We start from the raw sequence: 23,748 nt of genomic DNA on the forward strand, positions 1-23,748 counted from the left end.
TGGCAGCTAGATGCTATACTAATACTAAGCCGATCTGAACAACTTCTTCCGATATTAAATTATTTCTATTAACAATAACTCATACCAAAATTCGTGAAGATATATCGTCAAATGAGGTTCCCATGCAAGTATGTATTTGATTCCGATCATTCAGTTTGTATGGCAGCTAAATGCTATAGTTAACCAATCTGAACAATTTCTTCGGAGATTACATTATTATCTTAGAGAATAACATGTGCCAACTTTTGTGAAGATATATTGTCAAATGTGAAAGTTTTCCATACAAGAACTTAATTCCGATCGTTCAGTTTGTATAGCAGCTATATTTTATGGTGTTCCGATATCGGCAGCTTCTTGAAGAGAAAATGACGTTTACAAAATTTCAAAACGATATCTTAAAAACTCCAAGACTACTTCGTATATATATAGACGGACAGAGAGACAGACGCCAGTCTAAAAATTTTATGTAGCTTCTTCGCTCCAACGACTGACTGCGCGGCTTTTAAGTTTCTGCCGTTCATTGTCTACACTTGCTTACCATATCTAACCAAATAATAAGCAGATGTGATTGTAATTGCTATCCCATCTACAAGTATATTTGTTGTACATAGTACTGACGAAATGTAATGTACATATGTGCGCCCAATAGCGCCTACTGCCATAAGTATCCACAGGAGGCAAGTGTCCATTCAGTGCTGGCTTCGGCCAGCCACTGTGACTTTTTAACATATGCATAACTACATACAAACATTCACATCACACACATACACAGATGCAAGTATTTTTTCCGATTTACTTCTATTCTATTACAAATGTGCTTTCAACGTTGTCTATTCACATACATACATACATATCTGTCATTCTGTCCGTCTGGTGTTTTTTGCTATTTTAGTTTTCAACTGTTGCAGCAACGTGTTTGTATCCGTACATACATACATATGTAAGTATCTGTGCGATCTGAGCAATATCTGAATGTAGGCCTTGTCTGCTGCTGCCAACAATCATCACAATATCCCTATGTGCCTCCCCACAGCCAACTTCCAGCCAGTGGCGTGGCAGGCACTGTGCTGTCTGTAGCTGTTGCTCTTGGCGGCGCTCAATTTTCATTTCGCTTTATTATTCAAATGAATTTTCGCTTTAGCGCAGTTAGTATTTTTATTTACGACGCGCCGAGAGTGGCGATGAAAAAGAAGACAGTCGAACGAGACAAATTTTACATACATAAATACATACATATGTATATATGTATGTACATGCAAACGGCTTTATAGTAATCAAGTTAAGTATGTGGTAGTCGTTGGTTGGTGATTTGGTTGAATGGCTGGTTAAATGTGTGTCTGCAGTCAGCTTTGTGTGCGACCACACAAACTTACAAACAGCTGAGCGTAAGCACGCTTGTGTGTGGTTAGTTATGTCGTTCGCAGCTTGGTTATCAGCTTGCTTATACATTTAGCTGTGGCATAAAATCAAAAGCAGCAGTCATAATTTTGATGTACGAAATTTATTATTTTTTGTCTTATTTACGCTGTAATATTCAAATTATATTCAAGTAAATGTGGCTGTTCAGAGCTTACACATCGCACGAGCACTGGAAGCGCATACTAAAAACGCATAGTAACTCTTATTTTACTTCCATGTCATTCCACACAGCGTTCCACTTTTCCATGACCCCGTGGAGTCGCCGCACAGGCATTAATAACAGTCCACATTATTAACAGCTACTTCAACACATTATCAAACGTATTTACTTACTGCTGTGTATCTGTTACCTTTTCGAGGCACTTTGCGCTTTCAAGCCTTTTCGAGCAAATTATTTAAATGTTTACAAGCTAGTTGCTGACCACCAGCCAGGCCGCTGTCGACTAAATAATAGTAAGCAGCGCAACTTATCTTACAGCGCTAGATTGCAATTGTTTTACTGCAGTTGTTATTGCAACAATTACCCTCAGGGGTATGTGGGCAGCCTTTATTATCTAATTGATTTCGACGTAACCACAACACACACATATCTAAATGTATGTAAATGTAAGAACGTGTATATGTACATATGTACATATGTGAGTGCAGATTACATGTGCTGCCACATATTTATGTGCGTGTGTAGCAGATAAAACAGATTGTAACCACCTTATTAACAAGTGTATTTCTAAGCTCAGAACACAACGCACAACAACAATAAGTGCGAAAATAATAAAAACAATAAATAAAATAGAAACAAGCACGAATGTGGTTACATTAGTTCCTTGTTGAGCAAATTCGTATAAATATATTCACTTATTACATTCTTATAATCATACATATGTACGTACATATGTATTTAGTAAGTCTGTCTGTATGTATGTATGTATGTTTTCGCGACCGTCATAGATTCACGGTAAATTCAGTTCTTGCTAAGAACGTAATAAGCGAAAAACACAAACGAAAGCCAAACAATAATAGACCGCGCTATTAATAATAGCAACAACAATACCCTATGAATGAGTTGTTTGTTTGTGAAAAATAGGCTAATAGGACGTTGTAAAAAATTTATGTAAAAAATATCTAGAATTGAACTACCTATTTATGAACGAGTTTGTAGTTACTGTGTGAAAAAATATACTTACACACTTACATACATACATACTATGTTACGTGATTATTCTGTAAACAACGCTGCAAGTGCATTATATAGTACATACTTACTCGTATATAGGCAGTAATCTAGTATATCAAAGCAGTGACATAAATTGAGTTCGACGTAACTGGCTTGAGATGAGAAAATTAAATTAAAATTTCAAAATATTTAAAAAATAAAAGTAAAGAATAAAAGTAATAAGCAATTAAAGAAATTCTGACATGTTAAAAAAGTAATATATTTAAAAAAAGTTTACGTATTTTGATGATTATTTTTTAGCAATGAATTGAACTTAATTTTGTACTGTTATTGAAGACAAAGAATGAACCTTAAAAACAACCCCAAACACTTGTTATTTTATAAAAACATTTAAGATACTGTAGCACAAGAAAGAAAATATGAAAAATGTACCATTTATGTATGTATGTGTCCATAGCTGTATATGTATGTATTTACATACATACATACATATGTATGTAGATAGCGACTCAACATTCAGCTTATATTCTATTTAACCCTCAATAAATCACTACACCCGCCACTTAACATACAATTTACAGTTATAAGCCCTCAATAAAAGTTATAGATAAGGCATTGTAACGACCGTTACCTTCGCGCAACGCAAACATTGATTCACGTTGGCTTTATAGTGTTTATCTAATAAGTGCGGTGCCACCGAAAAAAAAGAAATAAAATAAGTTTACAAAAAAATACTTTCCCACGCTAGCTAAGCGAACCGCTGTTAGCAAACATACATACATATGTATGTACATATGCACCTACAACGCTAACGGTCGCGCACGTTTACCAACAATCACCCCTCCGAATGCGTAACAATAAATAAACGCCCAAGCAATTGAAAATGTAACAACAAGCAATCAGCACTTGCTAACTAAAAAATTGAATCTACTATTTCGAGCTAGTGCTTCGGTGCAAACGAAAACATCGTATACACGTTTGTATGTAAGTATGTACAAACTTTTATTTGCTTGCATATCGTTAAAGTCAAGCAAATAGAAAACCAAATTCGATAGTCTCTCACATAAGCGCGTGTGTATGTACATTCACACAACAATTCGGATTAATTTATCAAAAAGCAAACATTGTTATAAACTGACTAAATGCCTGAGCCGGTGAACGCTGCCTGTGCACTTCCTCAGCGCCGCGCCGCAGCAAGCAGACTATCTGTGCAAGTACATGCTCTTCGCACTTTTCACCGCGGTCGCCGCACACCAGCATCAAAGCAACGGCATAAATTCAACATTAGCATCATAAAAAATCAACATCACGAGCAAGAGCGCAGCGAGCAGTGCCCCGGCACACCATTGCGTCGCGTCGCAGCATAAAATAGTCCCCAACGCGCCAATACAACGAGCGCAATCGGTGAAAAAATGTACAAAAACAAAAAAAAACAGCAAACGATAACAACAAGAACAGCTCCATAGAGCGCTGTCTGACCAATGTTGTTAAAAGCTAAATAAAACAACAACAACAAGGAAACCAACAACGAAGGCACGGTAAAACAAAAAACAACCAAATAAAATACATAAAAGAATAACCGAACCGTAAAATAAACAAAAGCAAAAACACTTTGCTACGCGCTCAGAGCAATAAGTAAACAAAAACAATAACAACGCCAGTAGCAACAGTAGATCATTAACAATTATGTATGTACGAAAATTTATGCCATACATGGATTGCATGTATACAACAACAACATTATCTGTTGGCTGTGTGTATTAAACGAACGCTTCTCATGAGCACGCTCTGTTGTGCTCCGCTCAACGAAAGGCGCTTTGACACTGCTCCACAACCCACTCTGTAATGTGCGCTGCCACTGAGAGTGTGAGAGCACTCACGTGCGAAATCAAGGCAAAGAACAAACGCAAAAAAAGCAAAATCACGCTCCAAACAACTGCTGGCGCGAGCAGGAGCGTGTGAGTGCGCAGAGATAATTTATTGGGAAAAGTGCAGGTAGGCAAGCGGTGTGCGAATTAGTGAAAACAACAAAAGCAGCTAAAAAATCAAACACACAAATAATTTACATACATGTGTATGCATATGTGCATGTTTGTGTATAAGAAAAGTGGAAGTAAACATCAACTGACTCGACTTTGTTTTAAAAGCTTGCCATTTACATCTGATGCTATGTGCTGATGGGCTGCACGACTGTTATTGCTAATCTGTTTTTGCCTTGTTGTACATTTACATATAGTTTTTGTTGCTCAGTTAACGGCTATTATGTATGTGGGTTCTACACTGTGCAATAAATGATGAAAACATTTTGCAACAGGTTGAACGTTCGATTAGGCCGCCACTGATACAATAATACCATGGTCAAATAAATATGTGTTCGAATTTGGTAGTATACAAGTGTGTGCGCGTGTGCACTATATAAAATGGGTGGCTTACATTTTTGTGAAGCTAAGAGTGGAGTGTGTAAATGTTAGCTTGATTGTGTAGTTAACACTATGTTCTGTGTTCTGTTATTATTTACAAGTATTACCCGCTTGCTTACCTTCGATGGATATAGTGCTGTAATATTGAGAATTTATTTACTACATACATATGTATGTATTTGCGAAGGCAGAATTGAAATGTTAATTAATAAAAGAAACGACAGAAGGATAATAAGTAAGATGACTTGATTGGCAAAGCGGTGAAAATTCATAGAAATTAAATAAGAAAAATATTGATCGGATAAAGATGAAGATATTAATTTATTCCAATTCACGAAAAACATTTGAAATTAAATAAAAATATTCTTAGTAGTGATTCAATAACATTGAGTGTGTGTTTTCACTCCATTAGCGGTAAGTTTATTTTGCTAATGGAGTGAAAATGTATGTATGTATGTATGTATATTGTACATTCATACATGTAGGTACATATATGTACATTTTTCCTTATAAACTTTGTTTATTCGCAATAATTTCAATACAGCAATCAATATGCGCACTTATTATAGTATTTTTCAAATAATTTATTTCATTTATTACTTTACGCATTGTTTACGACAACTGGCAGCGAAATACTTATGTATGTACATATATGCCATTCGCTCATACACTTGCAAGTCACTCAATGACGAGCGTGCGCTTGCCACAATGCCACTGTCGTTTGACGCTTCCCAACAGACTACAAATATTTTCATTAAGCATATTTCAAAATTTTACCTAATAAAATATAAAAAAAAAATTTAATAAAATAATATAAATAAATATTTTGCTTTTTAAAAATTATTTAAATTTTTTAAATTCGTATTTTCATATTTTTCTACATTTTATTTTTTTTTTTATTGCAACTAAGTTGGTAATTAATAAAAACCTATCTCTTAGTAATTGGTAAAAACCTATTTTCAAACACAAAAATCGATTATCATTCAACTTTGGTGCGTTGGGCATAAATGTATGCGCTTAATCGCACAATCTCACATACTATATGCTTAAATGTTTATTTAACACCTCACATTTATTCACTCTCTATGCCGCACGTTCGAAAAACGTTTACTCTTATTGTTACTGTTAGTAGATTTTTTTTTGTTGTAGTTGTAACTGGCAGTCAACAGGAAGGCTATCGAAATGCATATCTACGAGTAAGTTTTAGCCTAAATTTGATAAATACAATCCAACGTATCTATCAAATTTAGGGACACGAGGGACGCTCGTTCGTATGTATACATACATATGTAGTATATCGCAAAACTCAAAATTAATTTGAAATAATTAATTGGCGCACGCTTATAAGAACAAAATGTAGGCTACAATTCAGAAAAATTTTCCCGATACCTGGAACTAGGCGCTCCTCGAAATACGCGATATTTCATTAAATTACATGCATATGTTTGTATAAAGGTATGTACATAGGGCAGAATTCTCAGTATTTAATACTTCATATTAATATTAATGATAGCCAACTCGGGCTTGACTTTGAAGCAATTGAAAACAAGTTGCTCACGTTAGCATTACATACATACATAGTATTTACACAGGTATGTACATATGTCTGTATACACATATGTAAATAGCACACGTTGTTAACGCTTAACACCAATAAAAATGGCAACTTGCGAGCATTGAGAGGCTACAATAAACTATAGAGGGTTTCTTAACTGTTCCGTCTGTTTGCTCGCGTGTGCTTATATTTAAACAAACACATACAAGTATATTTGTATATGCAAATGTTTTTTAAAAGCTTATGAACTCGTGCCGTTGACATGATATGTAAAAGCTAATACGCACACATTCATTCATACATATATGTACATATACTTATTTACATATCAACAAATTATGTTATTGTAAATAAAATAGAATAGCACTCGATTTCGTGAAAAATATTAAATAAAAGTATTTCATGATTACTGTGTTAAAAAATTATTGACCACAAGATTTTATTTGACACATGCAATTACTTTAATAATTTCAATAGGATGTGAAAAATTTCGTTTGATATGCGATCTTTTTCGTGCACTTAAGAAAAAATACTAATTTAATTAATATACATATTTATATTTATGATTTCTGTAAAAGCTTTCAAAAAGTATTTATTTAAATGGCTAATTTCTTTAAATTTTGTTTGCTGTGTTTTCAGTTTCTTAACTTAATAAGTAGATTAAATCACTTCGCAGATTTCACTAAAATGCCAAACTCTATGACTTTTATGCCACTCTCACATTTTTCTCACTGCCGCCTTGGCGATTTAGTGCATATTTGCTTGCTTTCTTGATTTTCTCTTTGCTACTTTTTGAATTTATGTATGTTTCTGTGTATGTATTTTTGAGGTCATTTCGGTGGCCGCTGCACTTTCAGGCAAACATACCCTCTTGGTTATGCTTTAATGTCATGCAAAACATGACCAGTAATAAAAAAAGCTTCAAATAGCAAACGCGTCAGATATGTATGCATGTATGTACATACTTCTGGTATTGTATATGCTGGCTGGTGCCCTGAAAATTATGGCCTTTTTCCACGCTTGGGTATGCTCACATACTTACACATGTATATGTGTGTGCATAAATTTACACACTGGTTTGTACGGCTTATTTGCCGTTTACTTTTGTTGTCTGTTTCTACTTAATCGAACTCTAACCGCTAGGACGCTTGTGCTGTATGTTGAAGCAGAAGTATAACATGAAAGTTATCTACAAGTGCGTACCAACATGCACTTGCATACAAACAAACATATAGTGTGTAAACGTTAACTTATATTTGCGCGTTTATATTGTTATGGAATTTCGGATGCTTCTTTTCGTAAGCGCTGTTTAAACATACATACATATGTATATGTTTGTAAAGTTACAATTAATATATGTAGGTAGGTATTTATTAATTGTAGCACTCGTGGACACACGTTCATGTGAGCTAAAACAATAACAATATTAAAAAAAAATTTGTTAAAATACTTAAATAAAAAATTAGAAGTTATTAAAATTAATTTTTTTGTTAATATTTTGCAAGAAGTTAAGTTTACTTATAAGTGACAACTTTTTCTAAATAGTTTCTCATATACATATGTAGATCAAACTGATAGTCTCACATATAAATTGTCTCAATCTAACGCTAGTGCCGCCAATCGTATTATAACGCACCTGCTCTTAAACGCAAATAAGCAGAAGCCAACTTTTCAGCCAACTGCATTAAGTCTTGTTAATAAATACTTCGACTTAATAAATACACACATACTTTTATTTGCTATTTGTATGTATTAGTGAAACACATATACAATCATGTACATTTGTTAGTAAATATGCGTAACCACAAGTGCGAGTAGTTAGCTACGCGTAAACCGCTAAAATATGTATGTATGTACGATATTTAATGGCATTAACAGCAGCATAGCAAAACCAGTAAAAGCAACAGCAAACTCAATCAAAGAAAATATACGAATAACGTCAGCTGAAAGCATTACCAAGCCACCAAGGTAGTGAAACTTATTTGCGAGAGGAAAAATGTAAAATAAAATAAATATACTATAAAATTGATACACAGCCAACCAAAACAGCTGGCATTAACTGCGCCACCCACACTAGCATACACAACGGCGCAGAAAAGTGTTAAAAAGACAGTGCAAACGCGTAGTGAGAAGCGCAAATAACAGTTAGCTGGTATAAAACTCTATATACGCGTGCGAAGCTACATTAAAGCGAACTTGTATAAATGTGCGTGTGTGTGTATTTTGTGTGGAAGAGTGGTATGAAGCCCGGCAAATAGTCACTACAAGCAAACGGCGTGAGCGTTGCGGAATATGTTCAACTTGCTGTTGAGGAAAAAACTTGCACGTTACGTATACGCCATGACGCACTCATATAAATGAACACACTTATAGGCATATACATATGTACATAATATATGTAGATATACATATATTTATGTATAGCGCATATTAGCTAGCTTTCGTTTATTTGCTAGTGTGCAAACTTGAGTACTCACATCTGTAGATTTTATTTGGCACGTGTAAGAGTCACCATGGCCACTCGATCGTTGCTTGCGTGCATAGCGTTCACTTATACAAGCAAACATATACATACATACATATATGCACAGACGCGCGTGGCCATATGGAACTTGTATGGTAATCATTGCCGGTGCTTAACTAGTAGTTTATTGCGCTCAAGCGACATAAGATTGTGTATGTTGATGTATTTGTATTAAATTTCATATTTGTTGCCAAATTGTTGGTGTTTTTGTGTTTGATTTTTTAATTTAGTTGAATTAGTTGTGCGGAACACTGAAGTGTATGTAGTGAAGTTAATATCTGCTAATAAACAAATATCCACACATAAATTTGCATAAATTGCAATTTATCAATACAAATGCCTAAAAGGAAGATTTCGTGTGACGTTTTTTATATAATAAAAATTGCAAACAATTGTACAGTTCAAAAAATCGTATTTCAAATGCGAAACTAATAATAAAATAACGAAAAATGTGTCAGCTAATTAACTGAATACAAATAATAGAGATAGCAAAAAATTTAAGTAATTCTGCATTAAATTTTTTTTCAATAATTTTCTATAAAATATAAAAAAACAACATATTTAGCAACACATTTTAATCAAGCATAAGAGACCTTAAATTTTAGCCTAGTATATTAATATATATTTGTTCCGTTTGCCTTATATTCGATCTCTCATTACTTTAATATTTTGTTTTTGTGATATGACAATGCCGTTTTTCACAAGTAAATAAATGTACGCTGTTCATTCACTCATATCTCTGTAATGGGTAGCGAAAATTAGGACGCTTCCCTGCCACGACTGCTGCAATGATACATAATCTTGTTGTTGCGATTTTTTAGTTCAAGGTTAATGCGATACTTTTTCTTCTGCTTTTGTTCTTGATTATTTTTGGTTCTCTGTTTTTTCGCTGTTAGCATTAGGCAGAACTCGTTTTCGCGTTTCTAATGCTAAGTTACTACATATACATACATACATATGTATATACTTTTTAGAACAAAAATTACAACATATTAGCCATTGTTGTCTGTAACTGCTGAACTAATAAACTTTTACGCTTTTGTTGCCATATTTGTTCACTATAGTATTAATATTGTTGTCGCTGACTATCTTCCCCAAGCTTAGCTGTGTATTACCTACAAATATCGAAAATATGCTTCATATTATTATAACCTAAATTCGTTTTTGGCATTCTCTAACTTTGCACGCACATCAAGAGCCTTTGATTACTAAGCTATTTGCTTAACGCCTCTCTTGGACCTCCTTTATTTTTGTTCTCTTTTCGAATAACTTCATTGCTTACTATCTAACTATTGTACACCATTTGAGCGATAATAAGCAATAATGCTTAGCAGTGATGCAGTCCTCAGAGTCGCATACTCGTACAAGCTGATTAATGAGTCAATCAAAACATTTATTCTTTGAAACACTTTGAAACTGCCTTCATCTGCCGGTAATTTGGATATTCTCATTTGAATTCGTTGCTCGTCACCCATTCGCCTTCGGATTACATATACACGCTCGAGTATGCACGAATGTGACCGTTACTTCGGTAGCAACCGACACGCGTTATTTCCTTTTTCAATACACTTCGCTTTCATTTCATTCACTTTCTTTTCCTCTTTTGCTTTTTGAAGGTTTCACTTGTTGTTGATATTGCCGACTTTTTGTCTTGTTGTTGGTTGTGCATTCTTTTCGTACTACTTTTTGCTTGGTATATTCTTGATTTTTGAGTTGACAGGCATGACAAGCATGCATATGTACTTATGTATGTACTTACAAACATACTTATGTACTTATATATATATGTATGTATATACTTAAAATGGTTCGTGTGTGAATTAATTTTCAATTTTCAATATTTATGTAGCCTTTGTAAATGAGTTACTATTTGGATTCTTGTTTTGCATTGTGCTTGTACATAGTGTTAATTAGGCGAGTAACTTATCTGAGTAACTTACACGGACAGGCGTTCGTTATAAACTTTCGATACTTTTGAAGCGAGCAGTCAGTTCTCAGCACATATTACTTTACTTTTTTTTTTTAATTAAATTCACTTTGAAATTAATATCTATAGTATGTATATTGATGGGACTTGCTTTCTTTGTTCGTATACAAAAAATATGTAATATTGATGTTCGCTGGCATATTTATCTTTATTTAAGTGTGTAGATTTTGAACTTTCATTTTTATTTGGCATTTCTCTAATACTTCTATGTGACACATACGCTTCATTATTTTACTTACTAATGAAGTTTACGCTTCTCGCTTGTGTTTACTTGCGTGCTCTTTATTGTTGTCGTTTGGTCGTTGATTTTGTGGCCGCTGTGCTATGGGCTGTCTTTATTCAGTGTGCCACAAGTATTTATTGTATAAAAAGATTTGTACAACATTTGACGACATAAACAGAGCAACGAAGGCAACGTTGATGACACTTTCCACTCATATTACAGACTTACCTACAAGCATTCATACATAAGTAAGTAGTGCTCAATTCACTGCTTCTCGTATACTTACAGCGGTTTTATTTGGGGATAGATGGCATTCGTTATATGCACTTCGTCGTATAGAACAAAATGTGAAAATTAGATGAATTTTTAGCGCATGGCAGCGATAGCTTGTAGAAATTAAGTTTGTTTCCGAAATGCTAACTATCACTAGGTTTTCTGCTTTAAAAGCGTGTATTAACCCCAAAAAAACAGCAGAAGTAAGCTCAAGTTGAGAGCGTAAAAAGCTGAGAGAGTAGCTAGTTTTTGCTAGAGAAATTTCTGCTAATAAAATAGCTACTGTCATATGAAAAATCAGCTGTTAAACGCCTGTGTAAACAAGCGATATTAGACGTGTTTGCTTTGATTTTGTTCATCATAAAAGTTTTGAATTTTGATAATAATTATGTCTTTATTGTCTTGCCTTTTTAAGTGTGGATACATAGGCATGGATCTAATTAATTCTTACTGATTTACTTTATGTTTATTATCTGCAGTTTTGGTAGTGAATATTTTGTTATTTTATTTTGCTATGGCAGCAAACCAGAAACAACCAAAACCACAACCACAACCGCAAACATCAAAAACAAAACCACCTCACCGTTTATAATAAGCTTAATTATTATTATGCTTTTGCACTCAACGCACTCACACTGACGCACACACATACACCAAGGCGGCGACCTAATTTCTTTGCTCTGCACTTTGCTGTGCTTAAACACGCGCACCACCGCACTGCACCGCCAAACTACCAACCGTCCAACCAAGCAAACGAGAAGCGAGGCAACGAGTGTACGTGTATTTCATCATTCGATGGCGGTGTCTAATTGTATGCCACAGCGTATTTCAGGCATAAATGGCGCTTTACAAGGGGATTTCCTTATCACGATTCAGTCGTAAAGCCAAATTCGTACACACAAACCTGCAGCTTCTTTTCCGCTACGAATACTACATAAAACATGCTATGTACATACAATAAACATTTGAATTCTTAATATAAAGTAATTTTTAATTCCTATTACGAATAAAAAATAGTTAATTTAATTTAAAATAAAATAAAAGTAACTAAAATATAAATTAATTTAAAATACGATAAATAACGAATAAAAAATAATTTATTTAATTTAAAGTAAATTTTTGATTTAATTTTTTTATTTTTTTTTTTAATTTGATACTTGGAATTCATTTTTTTTAATACAATTTTTAATTAAAAAAATATTATTTTTAAAATGAATTTTCAATCCTAAATAGCGTACTGAAAAAATACTAATCCCAAGCTTATAATTAAAAATTTAAGAAGCAATTGTTTTGGAATTTACATGTTATGTTTGAGCACTCTGCGTTCTACCACCTAACTTTTGAAAATAAATCTTACATTCATATATTGTATTTAATACAATATCAACTCACAGGGTTTGTCCGGAAAGTAATGGGACTGATTTTCTTCCGTCGCGACTGTACTTCGGAGCGTGCGCGCACCGACTTGATTCGGTAGAGGCTAACGCTAACGCGTTTCGGTGACACCAAGCCTTTTTGGAGGGCCGGGAAGAGGTGGCTGATGAAGTCCCTGCGATTTTGACAAACACCGGCATTGTGACTCGTGTACGCAAATTTTTGAACTCAGACTGTCGACTAAGTATTCGTTTAATTGCCTAAATATTAAATTTATTAAAATGTGTGGTTCATGACATTGTGACGGAGCACTTGAACATGAGCAGAGTGTGCGCGAATATGGTCCCAAAAGTGCTCACTGACGAGCAGAAATTGCGGCGAGTGGAAGTGTGTCAAGAAAATTTGAACATGTGTGAAAGTGAACCCCAATTTTTGAATAACGTAATCACAGGTGACGAGTCATAGATCTTTGGGTATGATCCCGACTTTTTGTTTCCTTGCCTGATAAGGCCGATGAAAGGCAAGCATTTTGAGACGACAGTGGGGATTTAAACAGCATGCACCTCGGCTCTTAAGGCTATTCCGGAGAATGCTTTCCGTGACGCCTTCATTGCTTGGAAATCGCGCTGGCAGCGAAAGTTTTTAAAGAATTGTAACGAAATTTTGAAATCGAATCAGCCCTATTACTTTCCGAACAAACCGTGTTTTCCTAATCTTGTTTATATTTTTAGCCTTTAAGTCAAATGTTTCATTTAGAAATCAGTAAAATTCAAAGTGTTCATTGAATCAAAAAATTTGCAACCCATATCTAGAGTGCGCTTCCCCATTACTTTGGACCGAACATAAAAAGTGACGCGGTGTGTGCGCGTTTCTGGGATGCTAACCAAGTTACTTGTTATTTGTTGCTCTGCTATATTTGTATGTATGTGTGTGGTCGTAACTTTATGCAATGTTTTGCAATAGGTATACAGCTATGCGACTCTTTTCTCCATGCAATGTCTTAGCTAGAGTGCGCTCGATGCCAAGGCAGAGAAACAAAATATGCTCCAGCCTCCACTTAATATTTGTGCCACTACGGAAGAGCTGATATGCGTACGAGTATTTGTGTGTGACTGAGATTATGTCAACATTGCTGTCCGTGATGTAGTTTGTGGCATAAAGCTGCTTGCTTGACTTCCCTATGTATTATCGTGGCGCTTCCGCTACGTGCGCTTATACGTTACGAATTTTTGCGCAAATGAGCGCAGAAGTCAAGCGATTTAATACACAAAAATACTTATTAGCATTTTTTGCTGCGAGAAAGTGACTTCACGTGATCTCAAAACGAATTTTCGCACAGCGTTTGATGCGCCACTGCTGATAGCAGACTTTAAGTACGCGTTCAATTTGCGTAAGCGTTTTTATTCAACTTAATAAGGATGAATAAGGGAATTGAACACAAAATCAACAATATTTATTTATTATTTCATAATACAACTTCTTCAATGTGAAATTTTTTTAAGTACATATCGTCGATTCAAGCTCCAGCTCTAATTTTCACAGTAAGCGTGTCTTTCTTTAGCATATTTCACCTTTAACCTCTTCTTCTTCGCGCTTAACTGCATTAGAAACACATTATGGCCGCAATAAAAAGCCATAAGTCTCTCTATCATTAATGGCCTTTGCATAAAACGAATCGTAAATTCCATATAAATGCACCTGCGCCAACGGCAACCACTATGCACACCGGCGGTTATTTACAGCGCACTCTGCGCAGGCATCACTACTTTTATGGCCTCACAATCATATTAGCCGTACCGCACAACCATTACGTATTGCCGACGATAAGTGCTACTATGTTTCATTGTGCGCCTTCTGCTGCTTCAGTAGCACAAATCAAAACCAACTACTGACCATTGCTACCGCTCGTATTTTAATGTCAATTAAAAACTTACCGCTCGTATGACTATTTAATAATCGTTGCGCTAAAAAGAGTATAACAATGTGCCCACATACGCATGAAAGTGTATAATTGTTAGCTTACTATACTTCTCTAGCTATCACACCTAACCTGTGTTAGTATACTCCTAACGCCCGGAACATATTTGACAGATGTCGCTTGCAGTCTGTCGCGTTCTATGTGTTCCGGGCGTAAACCATTGCAACGCCACGCCGATTTTTATAGTTATTCATATTCATCACTTCGCCCTTATCCTTTGAGTTTCCTCCAACTAGACACACAAGACACAACTCTTCAACGCTATGATGGCTTGCCAGTTGTTGTGTGTCTGTTTACATTTTTCTCGTTACTCGTTTTATGCACAGCTTTTCACTGTCTATAACCTCTTTCATTGTTGCTCTCTGCGCACAGAAGCCAGTCTCCGCTATTCAACGCGCGTTATGTTTGCTGACTTTGCGCTCGCGAAATTTACTTTTCTCATTATGTGTGACTCTGCTGTTTATCGTGTAATATTAATTGAGCTCAACATATGTAAGTATTTTGGCGCTTTGCGAATTCCCCAAGACGGACGTGAAGAAATCAGAGCGTTAGGGTTACATCATTTGGAGTTGCCCAAACTTAATGCACAGATATTTTTGAAAAACATGTGTGTGGACCCTCAAAGCGCCCATCTGCTTTAGCACAATTTTACCGATACGCCTTCTTGCAAATTGGCTGCATCTGCCAGTTTCACCTGTTTATTCTACGTTGGATTTCCAGGCTGACATTGTAGTGGCGATACTGGTTCCAAAACAGACGAAATTATTTACGACTTCAAAGTTATAACTATCAACTGTTTGTTGTTTGTTCCTCTTGCCCTCGTCCACCACCAGACTCATTTACTTTGCTTCCTTATCCAGTCTAAAGAAAGCAGAACTAACGGCGGGGGTGTTGAGCCCAATGTTATCAATTATTATTAAGTTCTGCAGCTCGAATTATTTTCGGCAGATTGAAGAAGTCACACGATAGGGTCGGCTTGTCTGAAACCTCGTTTGGTATCGAACGGCTCGGAGAGGTTCTTCCCGATCCTGACGGAGCTTTTGGTATTGCTCAACGTCAGCTTACACAGCCGTCTTAGTTTTATGGGGATACCAAATTCAGACATCGCGATCCAAATCCTAACTTACTATTGCTATTATTAATTACTAAATGATAGGATTGTTGTGTTAATATATTTTATGTTATGTTATGCTATCAACATTACTTACAAAACATGTTTTCACCTTGTCGTTACAGATCTGATATCAAACCGGAGAGTGCACGCGATAATATTTTTAATCCATACAATAGCTGCGGCATTGACAACTCCAATCATCAGCCATCGAACAAATCTGTCTGCAATGAAGTCACCAACTCTGCATCCAACAACAATTCTCTGAACCATCCACGTAGTCATGGCAGCACGGAGTGCAGCAACGGCTGTGAACAGGACTTCAACGGCGATGAAAATAATCTCAACTGTAACAACAGCAACAAACTACACTCGTCCACCAACGCCGATATTGCCAACTCATCGTCTCTGAGCGTCGACGTCAACAGCAGAAACATCTCCACCAACTCCACCGCCATCACCTCACATGCGACTGCCAACCATACTACCGCCAACAATGCCTCTTCCACCGCCTGCACGCACAGTACCACCTTTAACGGCACCACCAACACCGCCACTGCTCATTCGTCAACTCTTTGCACCTCTGCCGGCCACAGTACACACACACGAAAACGTCAACTCTGCAGCAGCAATCTCGACAATGACCTGGAAATACTCGACCGTGAACTGAACGCAATCAATGCACCAATGCCACTCATTGACCCAGAGATCACACAAGGTGCTGAACAGCTCGAGAAAGCTATCTCGTCCCGGAAGCGTTTGCGCAGCGAGGACGAAAGCGATCGTTTAGTGCGCGAAGCACTTTCCCAATTCTACATACCACAGCAGCGTCTCATTTCCGCCATCGAAGATTGCCCACTGGACGTGGTCAGCGTTGGAGGTGGCATGGGCGTCGGTGTAGGCTTGGGACTAGGCATGGGTGTCGGAGTGAGCATGGGTATGGGGCCAATATCCCCGAGTAAACGTCAAAAGCTCGGTAATGGCGCTAACGAGCTCGAGCTCGAATTCGATCTGAATCAGAATCAAAAGGATTTTGAGGTAATTATGGACGCACTGCGTTTAGGCACGCCTAGTCCAACACCGAGTGTGGGCAGCGACTCATGTGGCCAGGCAGCGATGATGAGTGAATCGGCCAGTGTGTTCCATAATCTGGTGGTCACCTCATTGGAGACATGAAGGTATCAGTAAAAGGCAGAAAACTTGCGAGTAGCGCAGGAATAGAGGACAAGAGAGAGATTTGAGATTAGGCGTTGAGCGTACCGTACAAAAACTAAACAGGTGTTAAAAATCGTACGCCGCACGCTAACAGCCTATTCACACTGTGAATTTTTGCGGGTTGAATGCAATTTATGCAAATAAAAAGCATTTTTTTCCAACGCATTGTTAAGTAAATGTAATATTTATGTTAGTTAAAGAACATTCTGAAATTTAAAATGACGTTAAAGTGGAGGCGGAAACGTACGTACATAATTTATATTACAAAAAATATGGTCAAACACAAAATAAGTGTGAACACGCCACAATTTTGTTGTAACTAAAATAGGCAAAGTGAAAGCCCATAATTTTAAGATTTAGCTTAACACATTTTTTACAAATATGATTAATATTTATGCAAGTAAAAGGCATAACAAAAAGCATATACAAGTGCATATAAACATATAATTATACAACATTATATATGTACATATGTACGTACATAAGTTAGGTATTAAAAAAACTAAATCAAAGAAAATGTAGTCAAACAGCAGACAGCAGGCATACGTACTCATATACATAGTATGTATGTATGATTGTAGCGTAAACGAGTCATGTGACAGTAACATACTTATGTAGAGATCACGAACGTAAAGTGACTTAAGCAGCTAGTGAAGAGCAGCAAGTGTCTGCATTTAACAACACTTTTTGCAAATTGCGCTTTTTAATTTAAAAACACAATCACAACAGCTTAACTGAATTGAGATTATGCTTTAACTATTACAATTGCTCAGCTCACAAGTTAATTTTTGTTAGAGTAGACTTAAAAATTTTGCCAAAATACTTTAAAAGCTTATATAACCGTTAAGTAGATTTCTGCAAAATGCAAAAAGATGTCAGTTTCCTAGTCGAAATGTAAACAAAGCAATTCTTTTATAAAAACACGGTTTCACACGGCACATTGACTATAACAAGGCAAATCAACGTCGGTTTGTAAATGAAAAAGCGAAAAAGAAAACATTTACAACAGCAACTTTAAAAGCAGAAATGATCCTTCGCCGTCATTGGCCTCACGTCCAATGCTATAGAATAACCGTTTTTCGTTTTTTGATATATGCGCCTTCTTTATCAAAAAATTTCCTTACGAAAACAAAATTAATAAAAAGTATTATAAACTAAAAAATGTTGCTAAATTTCTCTAAAGTGCACATAAATATGTACTCTTATGTAAATTATTACATAGCCTAGTTTTCGAGAGCACTGTATTTTTTCTTAATTTTTTTACAACTATTATTTTTTTTATTTTTTTCGTTATTCTCATAAACTTATTATATGCCATTATTATGCTTAACTTTTAATTCTATTTGTTTACCTTACTGTAATATGTTCTTTGACTGGCAGCAAATTTACAACGCTTTAGCAAATTTCAAAATAAAATTCGCCGTCAATTCATTCAATCAACTCGTTTCAAGACCCCAACTTACACATCTACATATCTTCGAAACATGCAAAGAAGTTTGATGGCAAAGCAAAAGAAATCAATAAATTTTAATTTCAAAAGTGCAATTAAAATTTTTTTATAAAACAAATTTTAGAAATACAAATAAATGCAAATTATACACAAAAACACCGTTAAGCCTAGACTTGCAAATAGAAACAAATAAAAAATGTAAGCAATTGTGAGCTTTTACAAATTTTGTGTTAACATTGTTAATAGAGAAATGGCATGCATCGTTGTAATATTTTGAAAAAAAAAAACAAAACAGATTTATAATAAAAATTCCAGAAAAACGGTTTGAAGATTTGTTTATTTCAAATAATGGCTGTGATAGTATTATTAAGTTAGTATTAGTAAGCAAACAGGCAAAATAAAAGGCAAATCAAACAGAAAAAAGTAGTAAAGTGTAAAAAAGAAACAATTGTAAAAATAAAAACAGCACAACAAAAAATTTAAAGAAAAATAATAATTTAAGTAAATCTTTAGGTTTAATTTACAATTAAATATTGAAACTTATGAAAAATAATTACAAAAAGCAAAATACTTAATTTTTTAAGATAAACAGTACACAAACGCAAGTATTATAAGTAAAAACATAAAAAACAAAAAAAAACACGCAAAGGCAACCATGTGAACTCAAATAAAATGGAAAATACTTTTTTTATTCATTAAGCTTGTTACACCTTTACAAAATTCTGCAAAACAAAAGAAGTGATGGTTTCAGCTTTTTTATTTCGTATACAATTTTTAACTAAAACACTATTTGCAGCATAAAAATATTACCAAAAAGTACAGGGAAAGGTTAAAAAATGCACATGCAAAATTGTAAAACATTGGTGTACAATAGTATTTATTTTTGTCTTGTTGGCAACTCCTGTGTATCGTGAAGCGGTTTCTTTTGCGGTCCGCTTCATGACAGTATATGAACTAACATTTTAGTTGCAATTTATTAAACTTTTGTGTTCCCATTTTGTACGAAAATACAAAAAAAAAATCGTTCATGTTTTTATAATTGTTTGCATATTTTTCTGAACTGAAAAATAAAACTTGTTCACTATTTTTTTCTTGTTTCTATTATCTTTAAGTTAAACTGCAATGCAAAATTAATGCATAAAAAACTAAAAAAAAAATAAACTACACAAACTACATTAGTAAAAAGAAGTTTCTTAGCTGTTACTATCTAGTTATAGTTTTAATTTTCTTTTTTATTAAACATACATACATATATATGCATAAATGCTATTATTATCATTACAGTTATTGCATAAATAATTAACTTGTAATTACTTATAATGTAGAACAAATAAACTGCATAAAGTTTACTTTCATCATAAAGAGAAAATCTAAACAAATTTACAAAAACATACGCAACATAAAATTACAAAAAAATAAAAAAATAAATAAAAGTATTGAAATATTTGTAAAAAAAATGTTATTTTTATTTATTTCTATGGCGGCATTGTTGCTCTTTAGAAACTTGCTTTACTTATCGTTGTTCTGCTAGCACACTGATTTTGGCGCGTATTTTGGCTAATTTTATTTTCGCATTTGCTTTTGTGGCGATTTCTAAATGCTTGACTATAGTTAGTAGTTTTAGCATGAACTTTCATTGTCTTTCTTCTCTCGCTTTTTGTCGGGTCTTAAACTAAACAGCTTTTTTCTCATTGATTTTAAACTTTCAGCACTGCATGTTGCTTATTCTAAAGTGGGTACTTGATGCTAAACAAATATACATATGTACATTAGCTAGTGTGTATTTTTCCATATTCACATTGCAGTTGTTTAGTGATAGTTTTCTGCAATTTTAATTACCCAACACTTTCGTTTTAATCGACTTTCTATACTGCTTTCACGAATGAAATTGTCCTCCGGTTTAAAGTTGATTTGCCTTCGATAATATTCGACCAAATTAAGCCGCAAAATTTATTTCACGCATAGGATCTGAATCCATACCATACAGGCTTATGATGCATATATCCACTTTAACCGCAAGAACCAAAATTATTCTCCAAAGCGAGAGAATATGTCTTTTTTTTTTTGAATTTCTTCTACAGATCTATTATTGAGCATGTTTATAATACAGTATTACGATCTGTAGCTCAACTCCGCATCAGCTGCAATTTTAGAATTTGATATTATCGATAAGTACTCAACCTGTCAACAATTTGTACATTAAGTTATTTAGTACAACTATTTTGTGTTACTATCGTAACTTCGAGCACGAGACATTCATCTACATACATATGTAGGTACCTTTGAAATCCGAAATCTGATTCATAATTTTCTAAAATTCTTTCGTTATAATTCTGTAACTCGTTTCGAAACTGTATAGCTGCTATTCATTACGCTAAATATAATACTAAGCACATTTGTTATAATTGCATTATTTTTGCAATATGTTCAATGAGCTTAATTCCTGTTATTGTAATGAACTTTTTCTCAGAGCTGCCGAACTGTTTCACATGTATTCCAGGTACGATTTACTGACAACTGCAATATCGGATTAATGGCACAACCAAACCGATCTAAGGAAAGGAAAATTTTGAAGACGTCAGGTTAATTTAAATATCAACAACAACAAAACCTACAAGCACGTTTTTCTCATTTTAAAGAAAATATTCGTACATAAGAATGGTTAAAAGAAAGAAAAAACGTATCTACACATGTTTATAAGTATGTATTATGAAATGATTTTCGTTGTATTTCAGTCAAAAATTAAGCCTACGCTTACGAGTTTATAAACATTACTCTTAGATATTGACAGCTTACATTTATTGAAGAAAATATAGGAACATTATGGAATAATTTTTGCAATAACATGAAGTCCGATTTTCATAAAAATTGTGAAATCTAGGTAAAATTTAAAAAATGTGCATCAAGTCTGTTTTGATATTCTCAATCAAGAACTTTGTTCTCCAATTCTTTCTCTATATTGTATATATTCGAACTCGTCCTTCCGTTTTTGAGATATCGATCTGAAATTTTGCCCTCGCCCTTTTCTCCTTTCATTAGCCAGAACTACCGATAGCGAACCACTATAGCAAATAGCTGCCACACACACTGAACAATCCAAATAAAGTGCTTGCATGGCTCGTACATCAGTTTGATTTCCTATAATTTTCTTTCTTTTTATGTATGTAACTGTAAAAGTTGGCGTAATCTGCAATTCTATCTAGCTTAGTATCAACGTCTAACGAAAAAAAAATTATTTCGAAGAAATTGTGTCAACATATTGCATAACATTATAAAAAACTTTTTAAACTGTTATCGAAATTGATTATATTGTATTTCATAAGCAAATATCAACTTAGAAAAAATATCGTGTTTTATGAGAAAATTATATTTTGAATCTTGAAGATCAAACGAAAAAAAACATATTTATTTTATGTTTGTATGTATGCATGACATCAATTTAATATACCATATACAACAAAACATTTACAAATTTCCAATGTAATGTCAATTTTTTTTCTAATAAATATTTTAAGGTACTTTATAACGTATATAAATATATTTAAGTATATGTACTATAGATTTGGGGTTTGTAAATTTTTGCACAGTAAAACGTACTTAATATTATATGTATATCTTCAATAATATACATATATACTTATGAATTTAAAAGTTTAAACAAGTTGAAAAAGGCAGTGCTTTTTATTACAAAAAATAAAAATTGTTAAATTCAATATCATTTGCTTTAGTGTGATACAATAGTAAAAATTATTAACAAGGAATATCTAAAAGAAAGCATTAGAAATTATATAATATATACATAAAGACTATAAACAAGCATATTAATTTTATACAATTTATTAAAGTGTTTGTGTGTAATTTTTACTAATCGTAAGTGTAATTAACAATATATAAATACATAAGCCATTATGTAGTTAAGCTAACATTTTACAAAAATAAATAGTGTATGAAAGTTTTAGCAATCGAAAATAAAACGAACAAAATCAAGACATGAGAATGTGTACAAGAAATTTAAGGTAAAGAATTAAAAAATTAAAAACTAGCATTAATGGAACAAAAATTGTAGTTTTGAAAATAAAGAACAAAGCAAATCCAATATCGTATTTTAAATCAAAGTCAGTTTATTCGTATATAATATATTTTTATTAGCAAAGGAGGACAAAGGAGTCCCAATTTATTCGAAAGAATTTAGAATAGAATATAGGTCAGTACTCTAACCTAACCTCACACTCCAACACACTTGAAAAGATTTCAGATGTCTACATTAGAATAACATTCCATCGACTCCATACACGTTCATACTTTATGTGGGTCTCCCACGTTTCAAATCATGCTAAAAAAGGGTAGGTGGCGCAGGGGCACGCGAAACTTTTAACATTACCTAAGACAATGGTGCAAATTCCGAAGATTTTTTTTACGTACAAAGCAAATCTCTTTCATTGCCCGATTTCCTGACTCCTTTTTTTTGATTGCGGGGCAATCTAGGAATAAGTGCTCTTGTGTCTCTGCACTGTGGTCGGAAAAGCCACATTGATTCGTGAAACAGTTCCCTAACCTGTGCAGATGACACCGCAGCCTGCAGTGACTTGTATAAAATCCCACAAGCTGCCTTAATTTCTCAGGGAAGAGCGATTAGTTTCTTGAACCGTGTGGCATCGTACTCTCCCAGAAGGAGGTGCCTGTCGAGGCCCGGGAACTTCTTCATTGATCCATGCTAGGGTGTTATTTACAGTAGTAGTACTGTTAAGCAGCTTTTACACACTCGTTGTTGATTTAATTTCAATGCACGAGATTGCCTGAAGTGCCTTGACTATCACTGAGAATGACTAATCGTTCCCATGAAAGTTATTTTCTAGGATTTTCTCAGCTTGAAAAATTCTGGGAAACCTGCCCATATAAACTGACAGTTTGGTACGTGGCTCCACTATATCAGCTCTAATTCCATCTGCCGTTTCCGAGTCTTTTGTATACCATTGAATTGTGCTCTTCTAGAATGGAGTCCTCCCAGTTAATACCCAGTGGGACTTTGAAGCCTTTGCCAAACT

The 23,748-nt window shown here is 34.4% G+C and overlaps 1 protein-coding gene across 1 annotated transcript in view; it reads left to right on the forward strand.

Moving 5' to 3' along the window:
• LOC125778377 (probable serine/threonine-protein kinase roco9) overlaps positions 1-18,371 on the forward strand; it is a 44,206-nt gene extending 25,835 nt beyond the window's left edge. Inside the window, exon 2 of the mRNA XM_049455697.1 lies at positions 16,164-18,371. Within this exon, the coding sequence (XP_049311654.1) occupies positions 16,164-17,214 (1,051 nt within the window). The 3' untranslated portion in view covers positions 17,215-18,371. The remainder of the gene's footprint in view (positions 1-16,163) is intronic.
• Positions 18,372-23,748: the final 5,377 nt, after the last annotated feature.

The sequence above is a fragment of the Bactrocera dorsalis genome, chromosome 4 (assembly GCF_023373825.1).
Source record: "Bactrocera dorsalis isolate Fly_Bdor chromosome 4, ASM2337382v1, whole genome shotgun sequence".
Lineage (NCBI taxonomy): Eukaryota > Metazoa > Arthropoda > Insecta > Diptera > Tephritidae > Bactrocera > Bactrocera dorsalis.